Source organism: Fusarium mangiferae, assembly GCF_900044065.1.
Source record: "Fusarium mangiferae strain MRC7560 genome assembly, contig: FMAN_scaffold007, whole genome shotgun sequence".
Lineage (NCBI taxonomy): Eukaryota > Fungi > Ascomycota > Sordariomycetes > Hypocreales > Nectriaceae > Fusarium > Fusarium mangiferae.
The window spans coordinates 2463660-2489757 of NW_024573927.1; the positions used below are offsets into that span (position 1 = coordinate 2463660).

Consider the following 26098-nt stretch of genomic DNA (forward strand, 5'->3'; position numbering starts at 1 on the left):
ATAGCGAGCTACCCAACTCCATTGCCTCGTATTTATGTTCATTCTCACATCCTCACAAGATGGCAAACTCTGAAGATCCCTCAATCTATCTTTGCCTGGCTCCCTATTTTGACAAAGACGGCGTCAGCGCACTCTCTGTACATCTCAAGATAGAAAATCCCTCTGTTCGAAATGGCCAGCCTATGTTTTTGTTTGACACCTTCATGGATAACGTCCCTGGGCATCCGTACTGCGAGAGCGACATCCACGCTTCAGATGATAACGGACCACTGCCGCTCGTCTTCCGCGACATTCCAAGTCTGGACCGTAACACGCAGCAGAAATGGTGCCCTACTCGACAAGTCAAGGGTCATGTTTCTCTGAGATTTGATGCCTTTCCCCGCAAAGTCTCAGAGAAGACTCCGTTGGGGGCCCGTGTGGACCTTCGCAGGGATCAAGGTGGCCTGCAGGGCGTTGGCCGCTGGTTTCTCCCCCTTCTCATATCTGACCGTGTTCATAAAAACACGGTCGAATGGATTTTGCCAGAGGAGGCACCACAGTCAACAAGATGTATCTGGAGCCTCGGAGAAGGCCCTGAGCCCGTCGTTGTGGTTGGTCGTGTTGATACTTTGTGGAAAACCGTCTACATGATAGGTCCTGTTTGCTCCTATCCAGACTCAGCCGCCCCAAAAAGTGACATTCTTGCTGCTTGTTACTGGTTCGGCAGCCTACTTCCCAATCTCGACCGGCTCAAGGCATACAATACAAGTCTTTACCCGAAGATGGCAGAGCACTTCGGCGTTTCAGGGGAGTCCTATCGTGTTTTTATCCGAAAGACGAAAGCCGGATTTGGAGGCTCTGGGTTCATAGGAAGCTACGTGCTAGAGTACGATGAGCGGGTAGCCGACGAGACTGACGACTCGCTTTTGCTGCTATTTACACATGAAATGGTGCACAGCTTTTCTGACCTAAGCCACGAAGAGGATGGCTATGATAATGACTGGTTCAGAGAAGGTAGTGTTTCTCAACCTTGTAGTGTATCTATATCAAGCTAATATTGGTCCAGGAATCGCAGAGCTTTACTCAGCCTACCTACCATACCGTTTTGGATTTAGAGGCAAAGCCTTTCTGATTGAGAGCATTAATCGTCATCTCCAGGGGTACTTCTCTTCTCCACGAATCAGCATGGATATTCGAGAAGCAGGTCGAGAGATGTTTTCTGATTGGTATGCTGAATGGATCCCGTATAAGAGAGGTTGCATTTATCTGCTATTCATCGACTGTTGTATGCGAAAGCAAGATGGTCAATGGGACTTATCATGCAACGGAGGCCTGGATCAGATCGTTGTGGACCTTTCCCATCGTTGGAGATCCGGCGAAATTGTACAGGCTAGCGACTGGCTCAACCAAATCCGCAACAAATTGGATACCGCCAGCTTCTCTTTGGACAGTTACTTCTGGGAAATGCTCAATGGTAAGCAACGCATGGAGTTTACCGGGCTCTCTTTCCATGAATCATCGACATGCTTCATCCCTGTTGAGATCCCAATTCTTGAGTTTGGTTTCGATAAATGCAGTCGGAGCACACGGGTCATCACAGGTGTTGTTCCTGGCTCCAACGCGGAAGCTGCTGGATTAAGGGACGGCATGAAGCTACTGGAAGCATCGAGGCCTTCTAACTGCGTCGAGAATATGAACGAGGCATATCGAGTTGAGGTAGAAGATGGCAGTATCAACCGTACTATTCATTTCTTGCCCAGAAAGTCAGAAAGGACATTGGGCTGGCAGGTATAGGATAGCGCACCTTGAACTCAAATATGCTCCGGATAAAGACATGGATTCTTTTAATGCAGCATGAGAATTAATTATAGGCTATAGTACTATTAGACTACTGCTATCTCCTGCTAAACTCTGTAGCCTAACCAGATTCTTATCCATTCTGATCTTTACTCAACAACATCTTTAGTAATAACCCAAAGCTTCTTTGAAAAAGGGCCCTTCGAGACCCAGGTAATATGCATTCCTGAAGCCAGGCCAATTGCATCTCCTGCCCTGAAGCTATGCTTCTTTCCGCTGACGGTTTCAGTAACCTCAACTTCACCCTCAAGCAGAAGGATAGTTTCGTCACCAAGTACCCCAGTATAAGGCGTCGTCATGGTTCCATCTTCAGTCAGATCGGAAGCCGCAATACCTTTTCCGGATCTCCACACTCCACTCAGCATGGTTCCAGTTGATCCGCCATTACGGATGAAGTACAACTCGCCAGCCACAAGATCCCCTTCCTTGGGCTCGGTGAAGTTATAGTCAACCCATTCGGGACTGTCACTGACGTGGTTGATTTGAAGATCAGTCGGCGGGTTGTCAGCAGGCCTGGTGCCATTCCAGATACACCAGTACTTCTTGAAGAAAGGAGCATCAATCTCCCAGTAGACCTCGAGGCCTTTGGGAGAGCTGATGATTGATCCAGGGCCAACTTTGTATTTCGCACCAGTCGAGACGACAGTCAAAGTAGCGGACCCGTCAATAACGCATGCGGTCTCATCGCCCAGGGGAGAGGAATAGGTGAGTTTGTGCGACCCGTCGCTGTTGGCACCTGGGGACGTGGCGCTCGTTCTCCAGAATCCAGAGGTGAGATCACCAGAAGTACCAAAGGTTCGAGCAATGGTTACCTCGCCATGGACCTGCTTGCCCAACTTGGGCTCTTCCCATTCAAAGTTTGTCCAAGTGCTGTTGGGGTCGGATTGCTTGCCGCCGTGGACAACGTGAGTAGATGGTTGAGCCATAGTGATACTAAGATAGATTGACAGGATTTGTAGAATTGATGTCCTATGATTTATTGATTGATAGTTAAGAGAGAATTGATTGTGAATAGCGGACGTCCTCGAACCTATTTGTACTCAATCGTGGCTATAGCTATGCTTCCATTGCCCTGGAGAGGGTGTTAGCTGGGACAGGTATCCTATTCAGAACATCAAAGCGGCAACTTTGCAACTGTTGAGGGTGTATTCAATGATCGTCTGGCTGTGTCTTGGGCTCTATTGGACGGATTTCCGGCCATTCAGATCCGATTGCCGAAGTCCTGCAATAAGGTTGGGGACGACATGGTGACAATTGGGATGTCCGCTTGTTACAGAGAGCAGAGCTTCGATACTATTTGTCCAGTCCCCGATAGCCAAAAACAGTGCGATAAGGCATTTATGTTTTGTTTCGGTAAATACAGCCGGAGCATGTAGATCCTCATTCCTTATTTTTCCCAAAATGGAAATTACATTGCTTTGTGGCAGAACATGTAAGCCGTCGGGAATGCAGCCAATGGAATCGAGTGGAAAACAAATACCCGAACTTAGTAGCGTGGCAGGCAGCCAATATGCGCAGACCATTCCGCTTACGGAGTTGGTCAAAGTGATCTTAAGACCAGTCTGAACGATATGGAACAAGGTAATATTTATAGCAGGTCTTTTCTAGACTTTATCCCAACAAACAATTACAGATCTGATCACGTTCGTCTTTACCATATCCATCCAATTCTCGAACAAACAGAAAACAAAATGCCTATCTACCTAAGCATGCAACGGGTTCGTTTCTCGAGCCCAGACGCCTATGAGAAATTCAAGGTATATCTTGTATACGTTATGGTTTACATAGACTAATCGACTCAAGGTGTTATTCGCTGATACCCGCCGTCACCTCATGACGCTTCCTGGTTTCTTGCATCTGACGTGGTGGGAGCATCCTGATGATCGAAGCTGGTACAATGAGTGTAGCTTTTGGACCAGCCGAGGGGCACTGTATGATTGGCATAAAAATACCTATCATAAGTATTGCAAGTCATGGGCTGCAAATGGTGCAATCATGGAAGATATCATTACCAATTTTGAGCTTGTCGGCACTCGTCTTATCCGGGTCTGCCCCGTATGCAATAAGGCAGAAGACAAAAAGTACAACTTGGCCGAGGAACAGGCTGTGTTGAAAGAGACATGCCCTCAGTGTGGATTCCATTTCCCAGTTCTTGAAGAAACGCCTTCTAGCTTTGCTGTTTTCAAGGATGTACCTGGCCTGCTCATGAACGATAAAGAGGATAAGCAGAAGGAAGAGGCCAAGGCATGAGATACAAGGGGCAATTTTTGATCGAGACAGTAGCTTAAAATAGGAAAACATATGTACAATCAATATCGAAGCCGCTCACAAGTTTAAGCCAATATACCACTTTGAGACATATTCAAACCGGGTTTATTTATTTCATATATTTCAGGTATTAATTAAGAATAATTATAAACAGCAGTTATAGCCATTTTATTAACCTTGCCGTACAGCTATTTCCATTACGCAAATGTCTTTCTGCTATATTGAAAGATATACTATTTCTTCTCATTTTCTCAAACAATCTCTTCCATGTAGTTGGCCGATTGATACAGTACATAAATCAAAGTGAATAATCCTTAGTCCAAACAGTTATACATCGCTCTATGAAACCGCTGGGACGGTCGGAAAGACAGCCAATCATGATCAAGGTATTCGAATTAACCATGACATCACAGTCAGGCCACATGTGGTTCACATAATAGGCGAGATAAGAGACAACTGGATCTTCATATCAAATGTCCCTTAGATGACTAGTTTAAACTTAAATCGGGCTGTCAAGTGATAAGGGAGTGCCCTGAGAATGCCATCTCCGAACGATGATTCGTGAGCAGGTGGAAGATTCATGCAAGTTGATCCCTGTTGCGGGGTTTACCCCGCGATATCCAGGTTCTAGACTGTGATACAGGATTAGGATGGGTTATCATAGCTGAGGTGCGGGGTTACTGGCTTCATCGTGTGCCAGTTCACTGCTCACTTGGTACACACTCCGAGAATCCCCCGAGGAAAGATAGATGGCAGACTGGTAGTCATACCTACCCGCACAGCCGCCCGTGCGTTTGCACTGCTATGAGTACCCACACAGGACTTAGAGCTGGCACCTTCAGGAACCTTGATCTATCTTCTCGACATAGCTTTCGTTTCAACTTTGGTCGCATCCCTCCTGACTCACCATGGTGAGATCCAATACGCCGTCGGCTCAGGACTCGTTGCATCAGCGACCTGCTCGAGGTAGAGCTGCGCCTCGGTCCCGATTGGGGTGCGCTACTTGTAAGAGAAGACATGTGAGATGCGATGAGGCATATCCATCATGTCAACCTTGTTATCGGTTACAGCTCCAGTGTTATTATCCCCATCGCTCAAAACGAGCTCCCGGACTACCAAAACATCGAACATTACTTCCTTCGCCTAATGTATCGGGACCTTCGTTCATCAATCCATCTAAAGCATGCATTACAGGCTCCTCCTTACCAAACAGACAAAGCTCCTTCGTCTGCCTACGGGAAGGGCACGAAGATGTGGATGACCTCAATTCGTTTTCGTGGTCTGAGAGCAACATGGCCACCGACATCGTCACCCTTTGCAACAATTGGGAAGGGGAAATTGAGGCTTTCGGTAGCTCCAAATCCCTGTTGTGCAACATTGGTCGGCCAAATGATGATCCAGATCTGATAGCTGGTTCTTCGGTGCCAACGATATCTGAGATTTCCGACCTTGGAACTTCCAATGACGCAGCGACTCTCTGGAGAGCGGCCATTGGCGGTCCTCATATTTCCAGCGCAGCCTCGACACAGACAGACGAGCAGTTCCATCTCGACAGCCTCATAACTTCCGATGGGCTAGAGGATAAGCACTCGTTAAAAGTCTTTGGAAAGATCATGCAACCACCTGCGGCCATGCTCATGGGAGGCATCAAGAAGTGGCGACACCTGCAACAGTACCTGATGAACTTGGCATCTCAAAACGATGTTGTAATGAGTGCACTACGAGGTCTTGATAAGCTCCTTGAGTGGGATAGTATCCGTGACTCGATCACTGGGAGACATAATATTCAAGACCACATATGGGATTCATTCAAAACAACAACCTGCGCAATTCAGCAGGACCTTTCTCAAGTTCAATACAACAGTATCAGCTCCAAGATGGATGATTGGCTCGCTGCTATCTTTCTGTTGGCATGGACTCATGTTCTCCGCGATCGTGCCGAACATGACAGTGGGTGTCTATTTCCTACCGAACTTGCTGAAACTATTATTACATGCTCACACGACTGGAACTGGTACTCGAGACAACTTCTCTCATGGTTCAACTCCCTCGATAGCAAAGCTTCTCACTTGAGCGGCCCAACTCTTTTATCATCTACGGCTCTCCAAGTTGTTTCTCAGTATCCTATACAGATCATCAGTTGTGACTACGAAGAGTCTAAGTACAGAAGAGACTCGCTTGGCGAAGACGAAGACTTCCAATTACTATCTCAAAGTCCGCTGTCTGAAGTCTCTGAACATGGCGATAGTGGCATCATCGTCCCTACGAGGAGTCCTTGTGATATAAAAGAGATCATACTACGATCAATTCTCCAGCCAGCTGCAGAATGGTACTTAAGAACCCAAGCGTATTGCCGCCAGATCAGCTCCCTTGACAAACATCACTGCAATCGGTTTACCCCAGATGCTGAGATGAAGGTTTCTCTAGAGGGAAAACGAATCCACAGCAGGCTTTGGGACTTATGGGCGCAGTGTCCTTCTGTCACATCCTTATCTTCGGCTGAACTGTCCATGTCCGTGGCTCCCGACGTCGCTATGAGGGTACGAGAGGTATCCAACATATATCTAGCTAGCTTTTGGATCCTATTCGTCTATCTCCACCGCATCTGTTGGTGGCATCTTCCACATACCAAAGCAGTAACAGGCGCACTGGAAAAGACTTGGGAACACATGAAAAACTCTTACGGCGAGTCGGACGACAAAATTCAGGAGAAGACAGTCCACCCTGCTCTAATGTGGCCAGTGTTTCTTTTTGGGGCAGAATGTAAGACTGGCGAGTACCGCACTTGGGCCATTGAACAACTGAAGGCCTTGGGAAGGGCGAGACCGGTGCTGAAGTCTCAGGCCCAGTGTCTAGAAAATCTACCAGCATTTCGTATCAGCCACGGAGCCACAAGGAATGCAAAACGGGCTGCGCTTTTGCTTGAGGCGCTTACACGAAAGCAAGATGAAACAAATTGCAGAGTCGATGAGAGGGACCTGGCCATGGACATGTTTAATTGTTATTTCTCAATAGTGTAATTCCTATATCAAATTTTGAGGAAATATCGCAAGTCAATCCAGAACTCGGCTTCTATGATCCATTTTCGACTAACATATAGCATTAAGAGAGAATTCTTCCCCAAAAAGCCGCTTGAAACATGATGCTTTTGCTGCTTTTGCTGCTTTTGCAATCTAGCAGACAAGCCTCCGTAGCAATATCGTCGAAAACATAAAGCCCAGTGTGAAGTTCAGCTAGCACCCCGTTTTTCCTTAATTGGGAAGCAAGTCTACAGACTCGTCGTGAAATACGTCGCGGGAGCCAACATCTATTGACCCTGAAGGAAAACCAGTGGGGTCCTCAGCTCAAGCTGGCGCAATCATTGAAGTCACGTAGGGTCCCCCACCCTGGTAACGCAGTCCATATCCCGGCTCCCCGGCATCGCTCAACTAGCTGCCGTTCTTGACGTCTGTATAAAACAACGAATTTACTATGAGATCGGCCGGAAATACACAAATCTCTTCTCCCCGATCAACTCCGTGGCTAAAGTCGCCTTTCACTTCTGGTCTAGCACGATTCTTGGCATTCTCACCCTGGTCAAGGCAATCAACACGTGGACTATGGTGCAGTAAGCGGTTACATTGAGCTTTCGAGTGTCGTTCTCGATATGTTTCCTGGCCGTCTACGTAACATCTTGTCGCTCTGGATGATCCTTCTCTACTCCTGCAGAAGAGTTCGTAGCAACAAGCATCGCGTTGCATCAGCCCCTTTCTTGGTCACAGTTTGTATGGGATTTAAGCCATAATTCAGTAGATTGATTTCCACCTATGAGATCCCCCAGAGAACCTGACATGCCATTACAACCTGTGTATAAGGGCTATCTCCTAATGCTAGCCAATGGATTCTAAGAGGACAAGGGAAATCGCTTAAATAATCTCTATTATACTCTTTCTGCCAAGCAGCTCGAGGGCGATTCCACTTGCCGTTTAGACTTTGTCACCTTATCCTTCACTGCGGATGCATCAGCAATCACGTTTGAGGGGGTCCTTGCGAAGGAGCGAGATCGAGAACCCAAGCTCAAACCCAGTGGCATGCCAGGCCTTCCGGATATATAACTAGTAAGGCGACGGGAACTGGAACTTGAATGCCACCCTCAAGAGGAACACGCCACAGACAACAAGCCTTGCTAAAATAATCTTGGAGTTTTATAAGAAAGAACTACTAAATAATCTTCCCAAAGTGCTTTACAGATAATATATAATATAGTTCCTACTAAAAACATATTCTACAATTAAGATCTAGCTAACTCCCTTTATAATAAAGTAATACTTTTTATAATTATTAACTAAGTTACACGCCAGACACCTCTACATTAAAGCTAGTGGCCTAAATGTTATATTAAAGAATTTAAAACCGCTAAGAAAAAAATAGCCTCATTATTTCCAAATTATAAATAGGCCTGAAACATAATAGTCTAGCATTTTAACAACTTTACTATTAGCTTATTACCCTTTCAAGCTCGTCTAATGGGTCGCCATCTACTTCTAAAATCGTTCTCGCTTCCAAAGGCAATGGTTCGTAAAAGTCCGCATATATGTTAAGTGCTTGCTTGAGTCCAATATCACGTCCGAGAAACACCAGAGTCTTGGCTGCAATCCTCTTCTGTTCTGGAGATGTTGCTGGCATGGCATGTATTGTCCGAAGCGGCCACACAAGCTTCACAGCATCGAAGAACGTCTTGGGTGACATCCCCGGCCCAGCCTTCGTGTCGAGGGCCCGAGGCAATGTGTCCAAAACATTTTGAGCCGAGTTCTGCGCAATATTGATACAGTCATTACGCGTCGACCAAAGAACATTAAAGGGGATTGAAAGCGGCCGCTGATGACTGAGAAAGCAGACCAGAGCCATCAAGAGGCTGTACACCTTGATGCACGTACCAGCATACAGATTACCCATGTACGTGTCAAATAGACCAATGGCTGTGCGGGGTGACTCCGCGAATGCCCTCAGTTCTTGTCGAGCATCACGAATTGATGCAACAATGTCGTAAAAGGCTATCATTGCAGCATTATAGTCGCAGCTACTGAGAATTTTGAATATTCGAGCCTGAACCTGACATGCTTTGAAGATGAAGGAGGAAACATAAAGGACCATGGCTTCTTGGGGGGGCATCTTTTCTCTGATGATGGCGAACCATTCTTCAAGTTCCTGAGGGCACTCGGTATTACTGGAGAGACTTTGGATTTGCTAAACAGTGTCAGCTTTGAGAACCCTTGTCCAAAATTCCATACGTACTGCCATATTTAGCGCCGGCCAAAACACAGTTCTACTTGTGTTCATCCTAAGCCATTCTGATCCCCTTATTTTGAGGATGCCGTACAAGCCCCGAGTGTGCAGGTTCCAAGGACGAGACTGTCCCGCTCTTCCCCCAGACCCAACAAGGAGCTAATAGCAGCATTAGTTCAAGCACGAAAGCAAGTAGTTGATAGGGCACGGAACTTGCCTCATAGTTGGCGAGGATCCATATAGTGGCCAGAAGGTCGTCCCTATAGGCTCCTCCCGGCTGCGTCAGGGCAAAACGAACCGAGGTCAAGGTTTTTCCAAGATGAGTGGTCAGCTCTCGATCATTTTCAATCACTGATTTATTGTATTTGGCTGTTGGCTGTCGGAGAACAGTTACGTATGCCCTAGAGAAGAGATGGGTGGCCGATACGAGGGGGCCATCGCCGATATTTCGGTACATGTCATAGAAGAACGGCAATGTCGAATAGACGTTGAGAAATATGGGGATTGAATGAAGTGTCCAGTGCTGATGCATTGATCTAGGCACAGAATCCGTAGCTTGGAGAGAAGGACAAGATGATAGAGACAACGACGATGAGGATTGAGTTGATGGCGATGTGCTCTGTTCCAGCGTACCCGGTCTCTTATCGCGCTTCCTGAAGTTCGTGAGGTTGAGTTGAGAGCGAAAAACAAGCCCGTCCCGATAGCCGGGACACCGAGTACCATACTTGATACATCTTTGACACTCTGGCCGGGCTAAATCGCACTGAAAGATGTCAGTAATAAAGACAAGATTATCAATTTGAGGGGTATCTTGTTGCAAGTCTCAAGAGAGAGGATTTAAAGCTGACCTTAACACGTCTCGACCGGCAAAGGTGACAGTCGCGACTAGGTTTACCTGTGTTGGGCATCTTGTGAGGTAGAATTATTGACAATAACAGTGTCTCTGCCAAGAACGTTTGGGCGGATAGATTGAGATATTAAGAGGCGGGGAATAGAGGAAACTTGGTAACAGATGACGTAAGTGTTAAACCTTCAGGGATTGCTGTGTCTTTAAGGACTCATTGTTTCCTAAAACGGAAAGGTTAAATTTATTCCTTGCCCTTTCTTTTAAAGTTAGGTAAATAAAAGAAAATTATCTTAATTAAGTAGTAATTTAATTAATAATTTAATAATAAGTAAGTTATGGCGGAACTGAAGATTTGATTCTGGATTATGTTATTACTACTTATGGCATTCGCCCTAATGTTACTGTTAAAGAGGTTATGGATATTCAGGGCGGATTTTTCTACTATAAATACTGTGATAGGGTTGAGGGGTCAAAAAGAGGCTTCAGCCTCAAGGCCACAAAGGTAAAGAACACCAAAAAAACACATACGGGCAAAATACTCGTTGCCCTCACTGTTGCCTAGGATCTTGCTACTATAAATACAACTACTAAGAGACGGGATAGGTGTTGAAATACTCTACCCTCATAATGTACTAGCCTTTATTGTTATTGATATGTCTGGCTATTACCAAAGGTGATATTAAGACGCACTGGTAAGAGCAGAAAGTGTATTAGGTTATTAACTATTTAAACCTATGCTCTTCTGTTATGTATTGACCATTGACTTTAAATGGGGGGCATGGAAGAAGAACTGCAAGTACCCGAGCACGATGCACCTTCGAGGCGTTAATCCATCTATGCGTAGTTGCCCGCTGAATAATGTGATCCTGCAAGACACGAGTGTTAGCGGGGTTCCACGTGGGAGACCCTCTATCGATCATGAAAGGTCTGTGAACGCTTACCCCAGCCTTCAACAGCACCTTTTGGCCACTGTCAAGCTCATGGTATACCTCCCCCATCACGCAAGTCGAGATATCCAAAGACACCGTTCGATGCATGTGACCCACTGCACCAGGGTCTATTTCAAGATTTATCACATTTGCGCCTCCCAGCTCACCATGCCCTATTTGGTCATTCAAGACCGATGGAGGAACGAGAAAGTCCGTACTTCGTGTGTAGCTCGTAACAGAGTCACGCGAAAGGTGTGCCTCCAGGTCTTGATTATCTGCCAGCTCCGTAGGTAGCTTTAGAGTAGCATAAGAGCGTGATGCTGTTCCAAATCCAGGCACGGCTGCAGTGCATAGCTCAGGCGCATTTACGTAAATGCTTCGTCCAGTAGTAAGGTCATGTCCTGTTATATATCGTTTTACAGGAATGGTAACTCCCGTGATTCCGGCATCATAGCCTTCTTTGTTTGAGCTACTCATGGTGTAAGAAGACTAAGCAGCTGTTCAACAGAAGTGCGTATAATAAGATCTTGTCTATCCATAACATCTGTTAACCATTTTCTATCAAAGGACGCGGTGAAAGCTTACTTGATCTGATTCCTGAAAGTCCACAAGAGGGTTGCGAAGGCCAGCGGGAGACACCCAAGGTGATTAGAAGCTCTAGACCGGAGACACAGGGTCCGATGAAGGGAGGTAACACAGTAATACAAGTATTCCGGCCTAGGTTCCGTTTATGTAAGCTAGACGGCGCAGGGTAATAGAACTGGACTTGTTGCAAGGTTGTTACATATAAATAACGCTCAATGACTGCTAACGTCTCTCAACTCAAATAGAGTTCAAGCACCGTGAGGATTGCTAAGTCCCCCGACTCCCTTATCGACTTCTATATAATTCATTAGCTTCCGGAATCTGCTCTAGTCGCTAGCTATTGAACAATTGACATTCGATCCGAGGAGCGGTGTTGTCTTCCGGAGCCCCACTGCCAGCCACCGGCAGCACCTGACAGTGTTCCGGGACAATTCCGAAATACCGTCGACAAATGTCCTGTTGATGATCTTGAAATATCATTGGAGTCTTTCAATTCACTGCTTATCACAGCTGCCAATAGTAATTCTGGTTTCGCACTCATAGTTCACAATGATTTTTGAACGCCTACTACCTCAATCCTTCAGCACTGCTGTCCTATGGTTCATGGGGGTCATCTTGACTCGGCTTCTATACAACAAATACGGACATGGTCTGAACAACGTGCCTGGCCCTTGGCTTGCTGGTTTTACAGATTTATGGAGACTCTTCGTTGTTCGTGGTCGTCGAGCACAGGAAGTTCATATCGAGCTACACAAGAAGTACGGGCCCGCTGTCAGATTGGGCCCTCGAGCAGTATCCATTGCAGATACAGATGCTTTAAAGGTTATTTACAGTCCAAGCGCAGGATGGTCCAAGGTAACTTGCAGGGTTGTCGAATGACTATTCGCTGGCTGACTGATCACGTCTTGTAGTCGAAGTTTTACCCAGTGCAGCAGGCTCTCGCTAAAGGAAAGAGGCTCGAAACCATGTTCAACACAGACAACGACAGGTACCACGCCAGACTTCGAAGATCAGTGTCGAATGCCTATGCAATGAGTACCTTGGTCACGTTCGAACCCTTTGTTGATTCGACATCGGCCGAGTTCATCAGGCAGCTCAAGCTTCGCTTTTCCGACCGGACTGGTGGCGCAGGGATTTGTGACTTTGGGGCGTGGCTCCAGTTCTACGCTTTTGACGTGATTGGAGAGTTGACCTTTTCTAAGCGATTGGGATTTGTCGAGAAAGGTGTTGATATTGACAATATTATCAGGGATCTGGAGAGTTTCTTAAACTACGTGTCATGGGTAAAATGACCCTCCCCAGATATCTGATGCTACAGCCACTGACAGATCACCCTCTTCAGATTGGCCAGATTCCTTTCCTGGATAATCTGTTCATCAAAAACCCAATCAAGATATGGCTGGTCAAATATGGTTTCCTCAACTCCAGCGCGCCCGTTGCCGAATTTGCGAGAAAGCACCTTGTCGAACGTCAGCATGAGGAAGCATCGGATACGTCGAAAGCTCCGAGGAGGGACTTCTTGAATCGTTTCAAAGAGGCGCACAGCAAAGACCCTGAATTTATTACTGAGCAGCTTGTCCTGGCCCTGACAGTAGCTAACATGTTTGCGGGCTCTGACACAACTGGCATTACACTGCGAGCTGTCTTCTATTACCTGCTTAAGGACCCTCGAAAGATGGAAAGCCTTCTCAAAGAGCTCGCTACAGAGAGCAAGGCAGGCCGGTTCTCGAGGGATGACGGGCTCGTGCAATGGGAAGAAGTAAGAGATCTACCCTACTTGAGCGCCGTCATCAACGAGGCCCTTCGCTGTCATCCCGCTGTAGGGCTTACTCTAGAGAGAATGGTGCCTCCGGGTGGGGTTACACTTGCTGGGTACTTTATTCCTGGAGGGAGTATCGCCGGTTGTTCACCGTGGGTCATCCATCAAGACACCGAAGTGTATGGTGATGATGCCGCCGAGTTTCGCCCTGAACGATGGACCGAAGCAACACCCGAACAGCGAAAGAAGATGAATAGTTGTCTATTGTCCTTTGGCGCCGGTGCTAGGACGTGTGTTGGCAAGAACATATCATTATTGGAGCTCTATAAGCTTGTACCGACCATTCTACGGATTTTTGAGGTAAGGTTTATGTATCCGTGCTGCGTTTTTGTTTATAGAAGCTAATTTCCTTCTTTTCTTTCAGCTTGAGCTGGTCAATCCAGAGACTCCATGGAAGCTTCACAATGCTTGGTTTGTGCGACAAATGGGCTTCAATGTAAGACTCAGGGAAAGAAAGAAGATCCTTTAGATCTCTTACTGCAGGCTTCGGGGTCTCCAGATAAAATGTGTAATTTGATAGGCGACACAAGAGAGGATTAGGATTGCACAACGTATGTGAAGTAGTAGGTAGCCTGTGGCAATTTCAGAGATTCTGGATAGGGCATCGATCTTATTTAAGAGCTGTACCAAGATAAAGCAATGTACAATCCACTTTGTTAATTATATTGACGTATACATCGCTCTTGCGTATAAAACTACACTAACTTCCATACAGGTTCATCATAGTAGGAAACATATCCATATCAAGATCAAAAACACCATTAATACCCAGAGTGCCTAGCCTCGCCTCAGCAGATCCTCTCTCAATATTCGAAGTCATTCCCATGCCTCGGGTAAAATCAAGGCTATCACTCTCCATAAATGATGCCAGCTCGGCGTCGTTGGGACCAAAGCGCTCTCCCAGGGTCTCAAAATTGAAGTCCGACATGATCCAGCTGTTTCGACGGTCAAGGCTCGAATTACCCATCCAGGATGTGGACTGCTTGTTAAATCCGGCAGTCGATCCTTCAGGCATTGGGCCCAGAGAGTCATTGTTGAATGAATAACAGTCTACTTCTTGATCCCTCTGCATCCTTTGAGTATTGTCGATTCTCTTGTCTTTGGTCTGGGTTCGGTATATGCTGGAAGTCCCTGTTCTGTATCGCACGGAGTCTTGATCTTCGGTTTGGGGTGGCGTCAGGTGCTGCATCAAAGGATCTGCCATTGAGCTTCTCCTCATACCCGGTGGACTCTGGCGGTCCAGCCCTCCTTGCGAGTCCGAAGCCAGAACACGCCCAACAAGCCGGCTGAGTCTAGAAACACAACGCATCATCTTGCCAGAGACCCAAATCCTCTGGCAATACTCGTTCAAACACTGAGTGGCAGTGAGTATCAGACCCCCATACCTTCTCTTGGAGCCCGGTTCCCTCGACACCAAGCCGACCATGACAAGTGCACAGCTGGTGACATAGTGGCTGAGTGCAAAACTATACTTGAGTCCATCGTCTTGTATGCTTTGATGAGTGGTAAGGATGCGGGCAGCGAGGCTAGCACACTCGATTGACGTCTCAAGGTCATCCTCTTCTGTGTGGTGAATAGCGTTGGAACTCGGGAGTAGTGGTCTTCTTATCAAGAGACGCAAATATGTGCAGCACTAAGTATCGTCAATCCCTGGGCCTATCAACGATTTCACCTTCTATCGGTACTCACATTATTGAAGAGAAAGGTTTGCTTTACTTGCCACCGAGCATGGAGGCTAAACTGGGCCTCGTAGGGAGCATCGAGGTCATATTTCAAGCAAATTGGAACTGTGTTGAGCAGCTTTCCAATAGCAGTATCAACGTATTGGATCATGGCTGGCATGGAAGCAGTAGATGACTTGACGCCGTATAAAACCTCCCACGTTTTGCCAGCTATACGGCAATAACGCACCATGGCAATAACATAAGGAATGCATGACGGTGACGAGTCCCTGCCAGTCTCGACAATTATTTCTTGGTCAAGGTCTGCTATCGTCTCCTTTCTCGACGCAAATCGCGTCATCCACTCATCGCTCAAATCTAATGGTAAAGCCGTATCAACGTTGCTGTCTTGAATGATGTATGGCTTGCCGGACTCTAGCGCCAGTCGTCGATCCAGCAGATATAAAGACCACCAGGCACGTGAGTATAATTGGTTGTAATAAGCCGGCATTTTCTCGATGGTGCTCTGGCGATGCAAGCCTATTGTCTGCGCAACTGATACACTCAAGGCGTGTACTCTGGCTGCTTTCTGATTGGCGTCTAGTCGGAACATGTAAATTATCTATGCAGGGTCAGAAGGATTGTAGGATACAGGGGCCGGGATATCAGCTCACCCTCACTATCAGCACTTGTAACATGAGCAGCGACTTTATAGCCGTGTTACTGGTCTCGAGCAGATCACCAAGCAGACTCATTCCCACACTGTACAGACTCCAGCCAGAAGATTCAACGCCGCTACGGTCACTCATTCTTGCTGACATGCTGCATCTTCCAAGAGCTAGGCAAAAGCACACCAGGGCAACGGAGACCCGGAGCTGCTCACTTTGTGCTGACTCGACCGAGGAACTGATCGCTGGGTGCTGCCACATTTCATTGAAGATGTCCCAGACTGCCGGGGGATGAACGACCGGATACATCGGGTGCACCTCGTCCATGAAGACTTGTAGGTGATATCTGCACTGTTTCTCATCGGTCATGACCCCGTGCCGAGTTAATATCCGCTCAAACCATCCGCCTTTTCTACCAGTCGTATTATTTGGTGATGTTGCTGTTGCTGGTGGAAGGAGAGAGGATGCTGGAGAAGCGTTGTCTATTCGCATTGCCGACGATACGGAGCTTTGATAATCCATTGGGTCGTTCTCGTCTTCAAGTGTCGGAGTCATAGTCATCTCTCCTGCAAACGTTTGTCCCTCTGTCTCCAGGGCACTTTGTAGTTTGGCTGCCGAAGGCTTGAGCTGGTCTTCGACTGATGCATAGTCATGCGTTGATCTGGACAGATCGGGAGTGGGTGGTCTCATCAGACGTAGATGGCGTTCAACAGCTTCTAGGCGAACTAAGACCTCGCGGTTGATGCTACCATGGTCAGTCAGAGAAGCTCATGTCACCGAGGCAAGCGCAAAACAGATTACCTATCATTTGAGGGGTAGCAGACCTGGTCTTGACCTCCAGAGAGACCTGGCCTCAAGTCCTGACGGGCTTGTTGTGCGCCCCTTGGAGCAGAGGGTTGGCAAGGTAGTTGTTTCGCAAGGCATTGACGGCATGGATCTCCTCCTTCGCACTGGTGGGATAATACTCGTCAGGATTGCCTTCCATATCGGCATTGAAGGAGAGCAGCAGGAAATGAACACCAACCTTGATTTTGCGCTGCTGGCAGGAAGTACTGTGACGGTTAGGGACACCGCTTTAGCGTTTATGCAAGTCGTGGATCTTCCTTACCAAGCTCTAGATATATATTTCCCTCTCTTCATCTTCTTCGCAGGCGGTTCCGTTGGCTCAGTATTGACCACTGGGTTGTCTTTGGCGGCGTTCCTTTTGTTGGCCCCATCTTGATCTTCTGTTGGCGGCGTGGTCTCGCGGGCATCGTCAGTTGCGGAAGCGGTCTGGTCTACAGCCTCACTGGCTGGCTCCCAGTCCTGGAGATCAGATGGAGACATTACGCTGACTGAACTTTGAATGCAGATGGAAGTCTGCCAGGTTCCATAAGCTCAGTCAATTCAAGACTGTAGTACGAAGCTTGGTGAATCAAGTGCTGGACAGGTTGATGCACGGGGCCTGGGCTACTGCGGGGACTGCCCCTCTTCCCCAGACACTCTCCCAGGTCGGATTTGATCTAGCCACCGATGCCGAGATGATTGTCAGGGTTCCCCGCGAAACTGAGTCTTGGTTGCTCGTGGTAGTGTCTGGGGGGCATAGCGTCTAAGCTGCTGGCTGATCATGCGGAGCTCTCGCCTTGTATGGCTTGCCACTCTTTGGACGGAATTTGGCTGGAATTTCCGTAAAATGGGGCCGCGACCCGAGTTGATTGGCTCGTCATGGATGTAGTCAGTGTGATAGAGTTCGGCTAGTGAATTCAGTCAGCAGCTAGCTCAATTTGTTGGTCTCCAAAGTCTAGACTCTGTGCCATCCTTGTCGCCCCATAGTGCACTCGCTTTGTCTTTTGATTGGCTACCACATCAAAGCGGATCGCTCCGACAAGAGGGAATCTAGGGTAGGACATCTCGTTATGGTTTCTTAGAATTGAAGCCATCCATTTTGAGAACGAGACAGCAAAGCATGGTCTTCTCGGGCAAGCAATTTAATTTTCAACAAGCGGTACGTAACTTCCTAAATTGTAACCATATGATATTCCGAGGACTGCCATGCGATCTACGGTATTCTAGTTACGTTGGACAAGTCCAAGGTGGGGGAGCAACCTCTCCCGGATGAAATCCTCAGCATTGTGAAGCTTCACACCCAACATTGCCACCTCTGGAGTCGGAATATCAACCCCGGGGTACATTCCTACATTATTGTAAAGTTGCAACATGATATCGCGATCCGAAATACCACATGTTGGCTTGATCTTGTAAATGACCCTTTTACCAGACACTGTACCAGTCAGACTAAATACGTGTAGATGATTCCGAAGGATTGGAGGCATACCTTTCTCAAGAATGGCATTGATATCACCCATTGTCTCCCGAGCTCCACTTGCAAGAAAGTATTTACCATCAAGAGTATCCTTCTTCTCCTCCCACTGATCAAACAGCGCTTTGGCAACCGCCCCGAGGTCTTTCTCGACGTAAAGGGAAGTGACTGTATTGCCGTTTGTCAGCATAGATATCTGGCAAAAGTCATAGAAAGGGACTAACGCTCAGCATCGGGTCCGATAATGGGTCGCGTCATGGTAATAACATCATTCTCCTTGTCATATGCAGCGTACTTTCGCGAGATCATGTTCTCATAGAAGTTACCAGTACGAATGAAGGCACCCTTGAGGCCTGCATCGCGAATGACTGCATCAACAGACTGTTTTCCTGGAGCAGCCGGGTTAGCTCAGTGCCATTGGAAAATGTGTTGGCGTGTAATACCTTCATACAGCCTTGTGACAAACTTGCCACCAGATATTTCTCTAGAGCTCGGCAAAGTGCTCCACAGGAAACATTCAACACCAGCTGCCACTGATGCCTCGACGATATGCTGTCCTTGTTTCTCCTCGCTCATAGGATCATCAAGAACAGCCTATGGAGTAAGTATAGATCGTGGTGCGAGTCCATGTGAGACTAACCGTATCGTAAAAGTCTGTGACAGCAAAGACACCCCAGACTCCCTTGAACGCCTCTGGCAGGGTGGAAGGGATAGTCAAATCAGCCTTCACGAGCTCCGCCCCCTTTGCGGCCAGGGCTTTTGCCTTGTCCGAGCTGGGATTTCGTGTAAGGCATCGTACCAGATATTGGTTCGGATATTGAACTAATAGGTTGGCAATTGATCCACCTTAACAGTCTATCAGTTTGTCCTGCTAATAGTCGTAGCCAAAGATGTTGCTTAGGCTCACCTTGAGTTCCAGTGGCACCGAGGACTAAGACAGTTTTCGACATCGTCAGAGGATTGAGACTTAAGACGGTTTAGACGAGAATGGGAGCTCCAAGTAAGACGGGCGATGTAGAGCTATGATGGTGACAAGACGGATGGATTAAGGGGGTTGACTCAAGTCACTGTGTCAAGATAAATACGAAAAGACAGTAGACATGGCTTGCTAGTATATGATGGGGCCATGGGGCCTCAACCTCGCAGCGTGGGGGACATGGGGCCTCCCCACTTGTGGGGCCCCGAACTTCCAGGACGTTTGCCAATCTATTTGTATACAATAAGTAAATGTCCATATGGCTTGCTGTTGAAAGCCTCCCAGGTATTGCTTCTTGACTGTCGCCCCTTTGCGGATGCCACCAATAGTCTCTCACAGCCTTCTACTTCACAAAATGGCCGATCAATATCTTGCCGAGATCAAAAGCCGTCGAACTTGTTACTCGATTGAGGCCAAGTCCCCAATCAGCGATGATCGTATTATCGAAATAGCCCAGGAGGTGGTCAAGCACACGCCCAGTTCTTTTAATTGCCAGTCTACTCGACTGGTAGTCCTTCTTAAAGACGAGCATGTTAAGTTCTGGGCTTTGGCAAAAGAGTGCTTCAAGGCCACCATGAAACCAGGAATCTACGCTGAATATGAAAAGAAACTACTACAACGCCAAGCGGGCTATGGAACGGTAAGCTATCGATTCGCGTTAACGGTTTCCTTAGCCATTTCTGACGAAAGGCATGGCAGATACTACTATTTGAAGACTTGGATGTTGTTCGCGAGTATCAGGCCAAGTTCCCTCGATTCGCAACACATCTTTTGCAATTCTCTGAGCATAACAATGCCATGCAGACTCTAAACTTGTGGACTGCTTTGTCGCTAGAGGGGCTCGGGTGTAATCTGCAGCACATCAATCCCATCATCGATCAAAGGCTCATTGGAGAATGGGATATCTCACCACAATGGTCACTGAAGGGTCAATTAGTCTTTGGCAAGCCGACCGGTAGCACCCTGCATAGTAAAACCTCACTTCCAATAGAGGACCGGTTATTTGTTCACGGGATCTAGTAGGACCGCAGGGTTGGCTGAAGTGGGATCTTTATAGCATGGCATAGGGAGTAGTGCTGATGTGATGTATGCAACAGCTTTTTGAATACAGCACAGCTAATAACGAAAGCCGAAAGCGATTCCTAAGTTGATATCCACGTTTTATTTTTCACTAAGATTCATGCGTGAACCCAGTCATTACTCTCAAGAGTTGAGAATAGCTACATCCATCCCATCTGCCAAAGCCATCCATAAGATGAGCAAACTTCCTGGCAATCTTCTTAGCAGCCACGCTCCCAAGCTCTTGTAATTCTCCCGCAAACGAGACAGAACCACCTTTGTTTATGAATTCAAGGATGGGGTTTGACTTGACTCTTTCGCGTTCAGTGATTGGCGGTAGATGCCCGGTGACTCGCCCAAACCCTTCGTCTCCGATGGTACTCCAATCTACGTCACGCAACAGCTCAAAAACAGGTCCACCAGAGCCACCATTCATGAAGCTCGTAACTAGAAAGTATTGACTTATAACCAGTGCCGAGACAAATAGCACCAAGTCCGGTCTAGTCAGGTATGATTCGCGGATGAGGCACGAATCCAAGATGCTGAATACTTGTGCCGCATGGAGAAGTGCCCTGCGAGCACTACCTGACTGCGACCATCTGAAAACATGAATTAGAGAGTCCTCAGCAGCTTCCAACCCATCACGACCACACGCGATTTCCAAAAGGTTAACGTCCGTTGTCAGTAGAATGCACAGATAATGCCAGCCTAGCGCATTGTTCTGATGTCGTTCACTCAAGAAGCTGGCATGCGCCTTTGGCAGCAATACAACGTCAGCAACGATGGCCTTGTAATCCTCAGCCGTTAGAAAGCTCTCAGCAAGGCTGTTAGACCGGAAATGGTCGCTTCGCCCATTCCTTTCTGAAAGTCTGGCTGTGGCAGCTATCAACCTGAGGTAGAGAGAACGGAGGAGGATCTGAGTAGAATTTCGATTGAGCTTAGACGGTGACAAGACGTGGAAACTTCGGGAATTCATTCGAGGCATTGTCATACGTGCACCTTGCTGCACCGAGCGAAAAAAAGCCGTGGTTGTCGTTACATCTTCGAACAGAGCATCGTCACACGGCAAGTATATTTCGACCTTCTCTATTGCAATAACCCCGGATGTGCTCGTCAGCCGGGAATAGGCCATGTCTAAGTAGAGAAGGCAGCATGTAAGGCTGTACAGAGTTAGAGAAGTTGGTCTGAGGTGGCAGTTAGACTCACCGTTTAATAGATTCAACTCGTGCCCATGCCTTCCAGAGATTGTCTGGGTTTTGTGCTTCTTGTCTCACTTTGAGAATCGGATCGTCACCATATCCAGCCATGAAGAGGCCTTGTACATCAGCCGTCTATCAAGAACGCTCAGTTAGACATGTTCACTGTAAATGATGTCGGACATGGTAGACCTACACGAAGCATCTGTATACAGACTGTGTATGATTCATGTATATCAATCTCATCCTGTGAAAACTCAGTGACTGCTCCAGAGATTCGAAAAGGGTGACTATGTACGCGAAAGCCCAAGGATAAGTAGGCTGTGATGAGTGCAGTAGCGAGGATGGTGAGGATATCAGGTAATGCACTCTTCAGCAGTGTATGAGACATCAAATCGTGGAGGCAGGCGGGTAACAATTTCTGCAACAGAATTAACAACCACTCTCATAATTTTCTCGATTGATAACTTGCCCTGAGGTATCTGGTGAGGAAGCCCTTGGTTTGTGCTTGATCCAAGTAGGACATACCAACTAAACACATTGCCAGCAACAGCGAGCTCGGCGCATCTCTAGCATCAAAAGTGCTCCTGTGTATGAATGGCAAGACCGGATGGAAGAATTGGAAATACAAGTCCAAACTTGAGTCGAGTAGATCCACAGAAGGCACGAAAGCCTTATCAGGAGTTGTTGACGAGCCATATGATCCGTCAAGATTGTCACAGTACCGAATCAGACGATTTCTACATGCTTGATCCATATTGCGTCCCGATGGTGGATAGTCTTTGAGGTTGATGCTCTGCTGTGGCTTCGTGAAAATATTATCGGCATCATGCTCAATCACTGCATCCCATAAACGACTATGGATAGGTTCAAGCACCTTGGGTCGCTGTCTCGCCCAGATTCGTTGTACTTTCTGCATCTGACAGGCTGATATGGTCATGAGCCCACCACTTCTGGACACCTGGCTACATGAGGTAGTACTCGTGGTTGGTACCGAATATGGGAAGCCAGAATTATTCAAATCGGTGTCATCTATTGCATCGTAGGTAAAGTGCATGTCACCGAAACCTGGCATCTGTCCCGTCCCGAACGAAAACATGCTAGAGTTGTCAAAACTTCCAGGGATACCTTGTTGGCTGAGTTCTATAGACCCTATCCCAGTAAAGGTCGAGACTTGGTCGATGTTGAGCTGCGGTAGAAGCATGTCGGAGATTGTGCAAGTGGGTTGAGCCATTGAACTTCCTCGGCTATTTTCCGGAATATGCTGAGAGTGCGGTGAAAGCCTTTGTCGCTTTTGTGGCCCCAGAATATCGTTTACATGAGTTTCTGTAGTTGGCAATGGCATCGCGGAGCTTGGAGTGGACGACAAATGCCGAAGTGACGCTGTGGACTTGCGGTGTTGGGCCCTGGAAACGGCTGGGTCCAGAGATCCACTTATTTGTCGCTCTGGGAGTGAGATTGAAATGTTTCCATCATCGCGGCATGGTTCATTAACATGGCCAATCTGAATACTATCTGAGGATGGGTGTCCAGGCCCATATTCGTTTTGGCCGTTGTTGCTTGTCGAGAAGTGCGTTTGAGAGTGCCGGAATAGAACGTCACTGCACCTGACAATTAGCCATCATCCATTCACATGGTACATATGCAGTTGTTTGCGAATTACCTTCTAGCATAGCTCCTACCGCATTTACAACACTTGAAAGGCTTCTCACCGGTGTCTTTGGCTGTTAGCAATGAACCTCGGTGATGCCGTGGAGCAACTCACGACTTCTCTCGTGCCGCTTCAAGTGTTCCTCTTTCGTGAACACACGTTCGCAATACGTGCATTTCCTCAGTCTGCCTTTGGGGCGCGTCATGTGGCTGGTTAAAGCAACGTTATCGACAGTTCCAGTTTTGCATATAATCATAGTGAAGCGCAATGACTGAGACACCGATAGCTACAGAAGCCAGCGGATGATGGTTGATGGAGCTGATGCTCTCTCGACTTGGACTAAACCGGAATTGGCTTCCTTGACCCGTGGTCTGGAATTTCCGCCTGCTTTCCGAAAGTCCCGGCGGTCTCCACGCTAACCCCAGCATGTTAAAACATACTACCGTGGTCTGGATCTCCAAAATCTTTAGTAATTTATTGGTCACACATCTCAGTTCTACAGCTCTGGCAAAGATAATCAAGATGCTTGACTGGAACGACGACTTGTTCATGTCCGAATGGGACGAAAAATACGTCTCCACCAACGTCAAGCCCCAGGCACGAAAATATGACAGGGGCATGTTCCTCGAACTCAATTCAAAGCTAGCTTCGTCTCATCCGGAGTTGAAATCTTGCAGTCATGCAATCATAGTACGTTAAAAAATTAAATTGGTCACCGTCTTGCGTCAAGACTTTTAACAAGTTTGGCAGGCTGCCGTGTGTTGCGCTGTCAGTCGTGCAGATGTCGTAGGTCGCTTCTTCGATGATATCACATTTGATTCAACAACAGAAGCTTCTGAGAAGCTTTTCCTTTCCATTAGAGAGGCCATCACCATTGTTTTCCCATACGTCGGAATGCCAACCTGTATTCCCGCATGCTATGGAATGATTGGCGTTGTGCAGCGCAAAGGTCCTTCTTATGCATCTAGCAGAGTGCTCAGAAAGAAGACAATTGATGAAGAAGACGTCAGGAAGGGCACTGAGCTCAAGTCTCGCATATACAGTGGTGTCGGAAATTCAGGCATCTTTAGTCTGATGGACAAATACTTTACCGATCTATGTAAGCCACTCCCAGTACATACCCTGCTTGTTTTATTTTGCTGACTTTCCTTCATCAGTTACTTGCTCGACCGTTGTTACATGGGGTTACCTTATCTCAAAGGCGAACGAGGAAGTGTTCCAACCAAACGAGTCTCATCTCATTATTGCAGCTTCTATCGCTGCATTGGGAGCTACTCGACAGACAAAGAGTCATATCAAAGCTACTTTGGGGATAGGAAACTCAGTGGGATGTGTCAGGACTGTGTTGGATGTGGTGAAGAAGATTGCGGAGTGGGCTGATCGACCTATTGGAGATTTTGACGTAGAGGCGCTTTCCCTGGAGATTCAGAACGCTTTGAAGAATTAGCAGATCGCTTAGCATGACTCTTGGTTGTCTAGAAGTGACTTCAAAGGCCGTGATGAATTGTTATGTTGTACAAAGGCAGGACATAGTCCTAGCCGAATTGTCCAGCAAGCCTTTCAGAAGAGGCCGGAGTGCTTCGGGCCGTTACAGGAAATAAGAGCCAGCATGATTTCAGTTAAATCGGTCATACGGTATTTCGGTACCTAGAAATTGGCGTGATAGACTACAATTCCGGTTCGGCCAAAATGGCCCGAGGCAAGCCTTGGAATAGATCTGGCCTATATGGCGCAACTGGTGTAACATACTGGAAGCCCCACCCTCGAGAAATGCGCTACATTTAAGTACATATTGATCCATTGTGTTGACTCTGTGACCTTGACCTTAACTTTACATACCAGTGCTCTACCACTATCACCCCTATCTCACAACCCTGACATCCTGTAGCCCAACATGAGCTGGAGCCGCTTAATCCGATTCCTCGATGATGAAGATCAGGTCTGTCTCGGTGATGCAGTTGCAAGCTCTGCCCAAGACCTTGCGAGTCTTTTGGAAGCTGGAAGTCTCACTGCCGAAAAGTTAGCTGGAAACGACATATTTGACGCAAAGCCGACGGGCAAGATAGTCAAAGTCAAGTCGCTTTTGGGGCCTTTGACCCCTCGGGACGTGCCCATTCTACGCTGTGTTGGTTTGAATTACGCAAAGCATAGTACTTCCTCACCATCATTCTTCGCTAGTACTCTTGCACTATATACTGACCATAGTAGTCAAGGAAACAGGGAGGACTCCACCTCCGCATCCCACAATCTTCATCAAGCCATCCAGTTCAATCACAGGTTGGAACGATGATATCCCTATCCCCAAGATCGCACAGAAAGATCAACTTGACTATGAAGGTGAACTGGTATGTCTCTCAACTATGACCTAAAGTTAAAAAATACTGACTTGTCTTAGGCTATTGTAATAGGGAGGGAAGGAAAAGATATCTCGGCTGAAGATGCATTGAGCTACGTGTCAGGGTATACCGTTGCAAACGATGTTTCAGCCCGTACATGGCAAAGGGACCCCAAGTTCGCTGGGGAGGTCCCACAGTGGTGTTTCTCCAAAGGATTCGATTCCTTTGCTCCTCTGGGTCCGGTGCTTGTGTCCCCGAGCGTGAGTTCTATCAATGGCGAGGTTTCAGATCTGAGTTAACCGGAAGATAGGTCCTTAGCGCAGCTGGGGATCTCACCCTACAGACCAAGGTGAATGGGGAGGTTCGCCAGGAGGCAAATACCAGTGATCTAGTGTTCGACGTAAAGAGGATCATTGCGTTTGTCAGTCAGGGTACAACACTCGAAAAGGGCTCGGTGATCCTGACTGGCACACCGGGTGGAGTAGCTTTGGGAATGAAACCGCCCAAATGGTTAAAGGATGGGGATGTTGTACAAGTTTCCATCAGCGGGATTGGAACTATATGCAACCGGATGGTCTTCCAGTGAGACTTTAGATAAAGAAGAGAAATTTATAGTCAAGGTCCAGGGTCTTGATCCGCGATGTTTACTGCCTACCAACACTTGTGATTTCAACCTCTTTTAAGTTTGCCACTTTTACAGCTC

The 26098-nt window shown here is 47.3% G+C and overlaps 13 protein-coding genes across 13 annotated transcripts; 7 read left to right on the plus strand and 6 right to left on the minus strand.

Annotated features, from left to right (window-relative positions):
• Positions 1–59: 59 nt before the first annotated feature.
• FMAN_14057 (uncharacterized protein) lies at positions 60–1773 on the plus strand (the record flags this gene model as incomplete). The annotated part of the gene is made up of 2 exons (XM_041833605.1): positions 60–993; positions 1046–1773. 2 exons carry the CDS (start codon positions 60–62, stop codon positions 1771–1773), a joined length of 1662 nt encoding a protein of 553 aa, XP_041683952.1.
• A 152-nt stretch (positions 1774–1925) lies between these two features.
• Positions 1926–2762, minus strand: FMAN_14058 (uncharacterized protein; the record flags this gene model as incomplete). Its single annotated transcript, XM_041833606.1, has 1 exon — positions 1926–2762. The coding sequence occupies one exon, from the start codon at positions 2760–2762 to the stop codon at positions 1926–1928; it is 837 nt and encodes a 278-aa protein (XP_041683953.1).
• Positions 2763–3527: 765 nt separating this feature from the next.
• On the plus strand, positions 3528–4086 carry FMAN_14059 (uncharacterized protein; the record flags this gene model as incomplete). The annotated part of the gene is made up of 2 exons (XM_041833607.1): positions 3528–3593; positions 3640–4086. The coding sequence occupies 2 exons, from the start codon at positions 3528–3530 to the stop codon at positions 4084–4086; spliced, it is 513 nt and encodes a 170-aa protein (XP_041683954.1).
• Positions 4087–5012: 926 nt separating this feature from the next.
• FMAN_14060 (uncharacterized protein) lies at positions 5013–7124 on the plus strand (the record flags this gene model as incomplete). Its single annotated transcript, XM_041833609.1, has 1 exon — positions 5013–7124. One exon carries the CDS (start codon positions 5013–5015, stop codon positions 7122–7124), a length of 2112 nt encoding a protein of 703 aa, XP_041683955.1.
• Positions 7125–8580: 1456 nt separating this feature from the next.
• On the minus strand, positions 8581–10277 carry FMAN_14061 (uncharacterized protein; the record flags this gene model as incomplete). The annotated part of the gene is made up of 4 exons (XM_041833610.1): positions 8581–9330; positions 9379–9528; positions 9587–10132; positions 10218–10277. The coding sequence occupies 4 exons, from the start codon at positions 10275–10277 to the stop codon at positions 8581–8583; spliced, it is 1506 nt and encodes a 501-aa protein (XP_041683956.1).
• Positions 10278–10938: 661 nt separating this feature from the next.
• Positions 10939–11622, minus strand: FMAN_14062 (uncharacterized protein; the record flags this gene model as incomplete). Its single annotated transcript, XM_041833611.1, has 1 exon — positions 10939–11622. The coding sequence occupies one exon, from the start codon at positions 11620–11622 to the stop codon at positions 10939–10941; it is 684 nt and encodes a 227-aa protein (XP_041683957.1).
• Positions 11623–12279: 657 nt separating this feature from the next.
• FMAN_14063 (uncharacterized protein) lies at positions 12280–14018 on the plus strand (the record flags this gene model as incomplete). Its single annotated transcript, XM_041833612.1, has 4 exons — positions 12280–12585; positions 12642–13013; positions 13073–13849; positions 13914–14018. The coding sequence occupies 4 exons, from the start codon at positions 12280–12282 to the stop codon at positions 14016–14018; spliced, it is 1560 nt and encodes a 519-aa protein (XP_041683958.1).
• A 231-nt stretch (positions 14019–14249) lies between these two features.
• Positions 14250–17204, minus strand: FMAN_14064 (uncharacterized protein; the record flags this gene model as incomplete). Its single annotated transcript, XM_041833613.1, has 5 exons — positions 14250–15182; positions 15239–15832; positions 15885–16623; positions 16844–16930; positions 16987–17204. The coding sequence occupies 5 exons, from the start codon at positions 17202–17204 to the stop codon at positions 14250–14252; spliced, it is 2571 nt and encodes an 856-aa protein (XP_041683959.1).
• Positions 17205–17926: 722 nt separating this feature from the next.
• FMAN_14065 (uncharacterized protein) lies at positions 17927–19127 on the minus strand (the record flags this gene model as incomplete). The annotated part of the gene is made up of 6 exons (XM_041833614.1): positions 17927–18138; positions 18193–18345; positions 18402–18566; positions 18621–18771; positions 18818–19023; positions 19085–19127. The coding sequence occupies 6 exons, from the start codon at positions 19125–19127 to the stop codon at positions 17927–17929; spliced, it is 930 nt and encodes a 309-aa protein (XP_041683960.1).
• A 381-nt stretch (positions 19128–19508) lies between these two features.
• Positions 19509–20173, plus strand: FMAN_14066 (uncharacterized protein; the record flags this gene model as incomplete). Its single annotated transcript, XM_041833615.1, has 2 exons — positions 19509–19793; positions 19853–20173. 2 exons carry the CDS (start codon positions 19509–19511, stop codon positions 20171–20173), a joined length of 606 nt encoding a protein of 201 aa, XP_041683961.1.
• Positions 20174–20324: 151 nt separating this feature from the next.
• On the minus strand, positions 20325–23315 carry FMAN_14067 (uncharacterized protein; the record flags this gene model as incomplete). Its single annotated transcript, XM_041833616.1, has 6 exons — positions 20325–21372; positions 21419–21543; positions 21605–21852; positions 21937–23009; positions 23072–23126; positions 23174–23315. The coding sequence occupies 6 exons, from the start codon at positions 23313–23315 to the stop codon at positions 20325–20327; spliced, it is 2691 nt and encodes an 896-aa protein (XP_041683962.1).
• A 266-nt stretch (positions 23316–23581) lies between these two features.
• On the plus strand, positions 23582–24506 carry FMAN_14068 (uncharacterized protein; the record flags this gene model as incomplete). The annotated part of the gene is made up of 3 exons (XM_041833617.1): positions 23582–23749; positions 23810–24158; positions 24217–24506. The coding sequence occupies 3 exons, from the start codon at positions 23582–23584 to the stop codon at positions 24504–24506; spliced, it is 807 nt and encodes a 268-aa protein (XP_041683963.1).
• A 447-nt stretch (positions 24507–24953) lies between these two features.
• On the plus strand, positions 24954–25981 carry FMAN_14069 (uncharacterized protein; the record flags this gene model as incomplete). Its single annotated transcript, XM_041833618.1, has 4 exons — positions 24954–25209; positions 25268–25404; positions 25455–25655; positions 25706–25981. The coding sequence occupies 4 exons, from the start codon at positions 24954–24956 to the stop codon at positions 25979–25981; spliced, it is 870 nt and encodes a 289-aa protein (XP_041683964.1).
• Between the last annotated feature and the right edge of the window lie 117 nt (positions 25982–26098).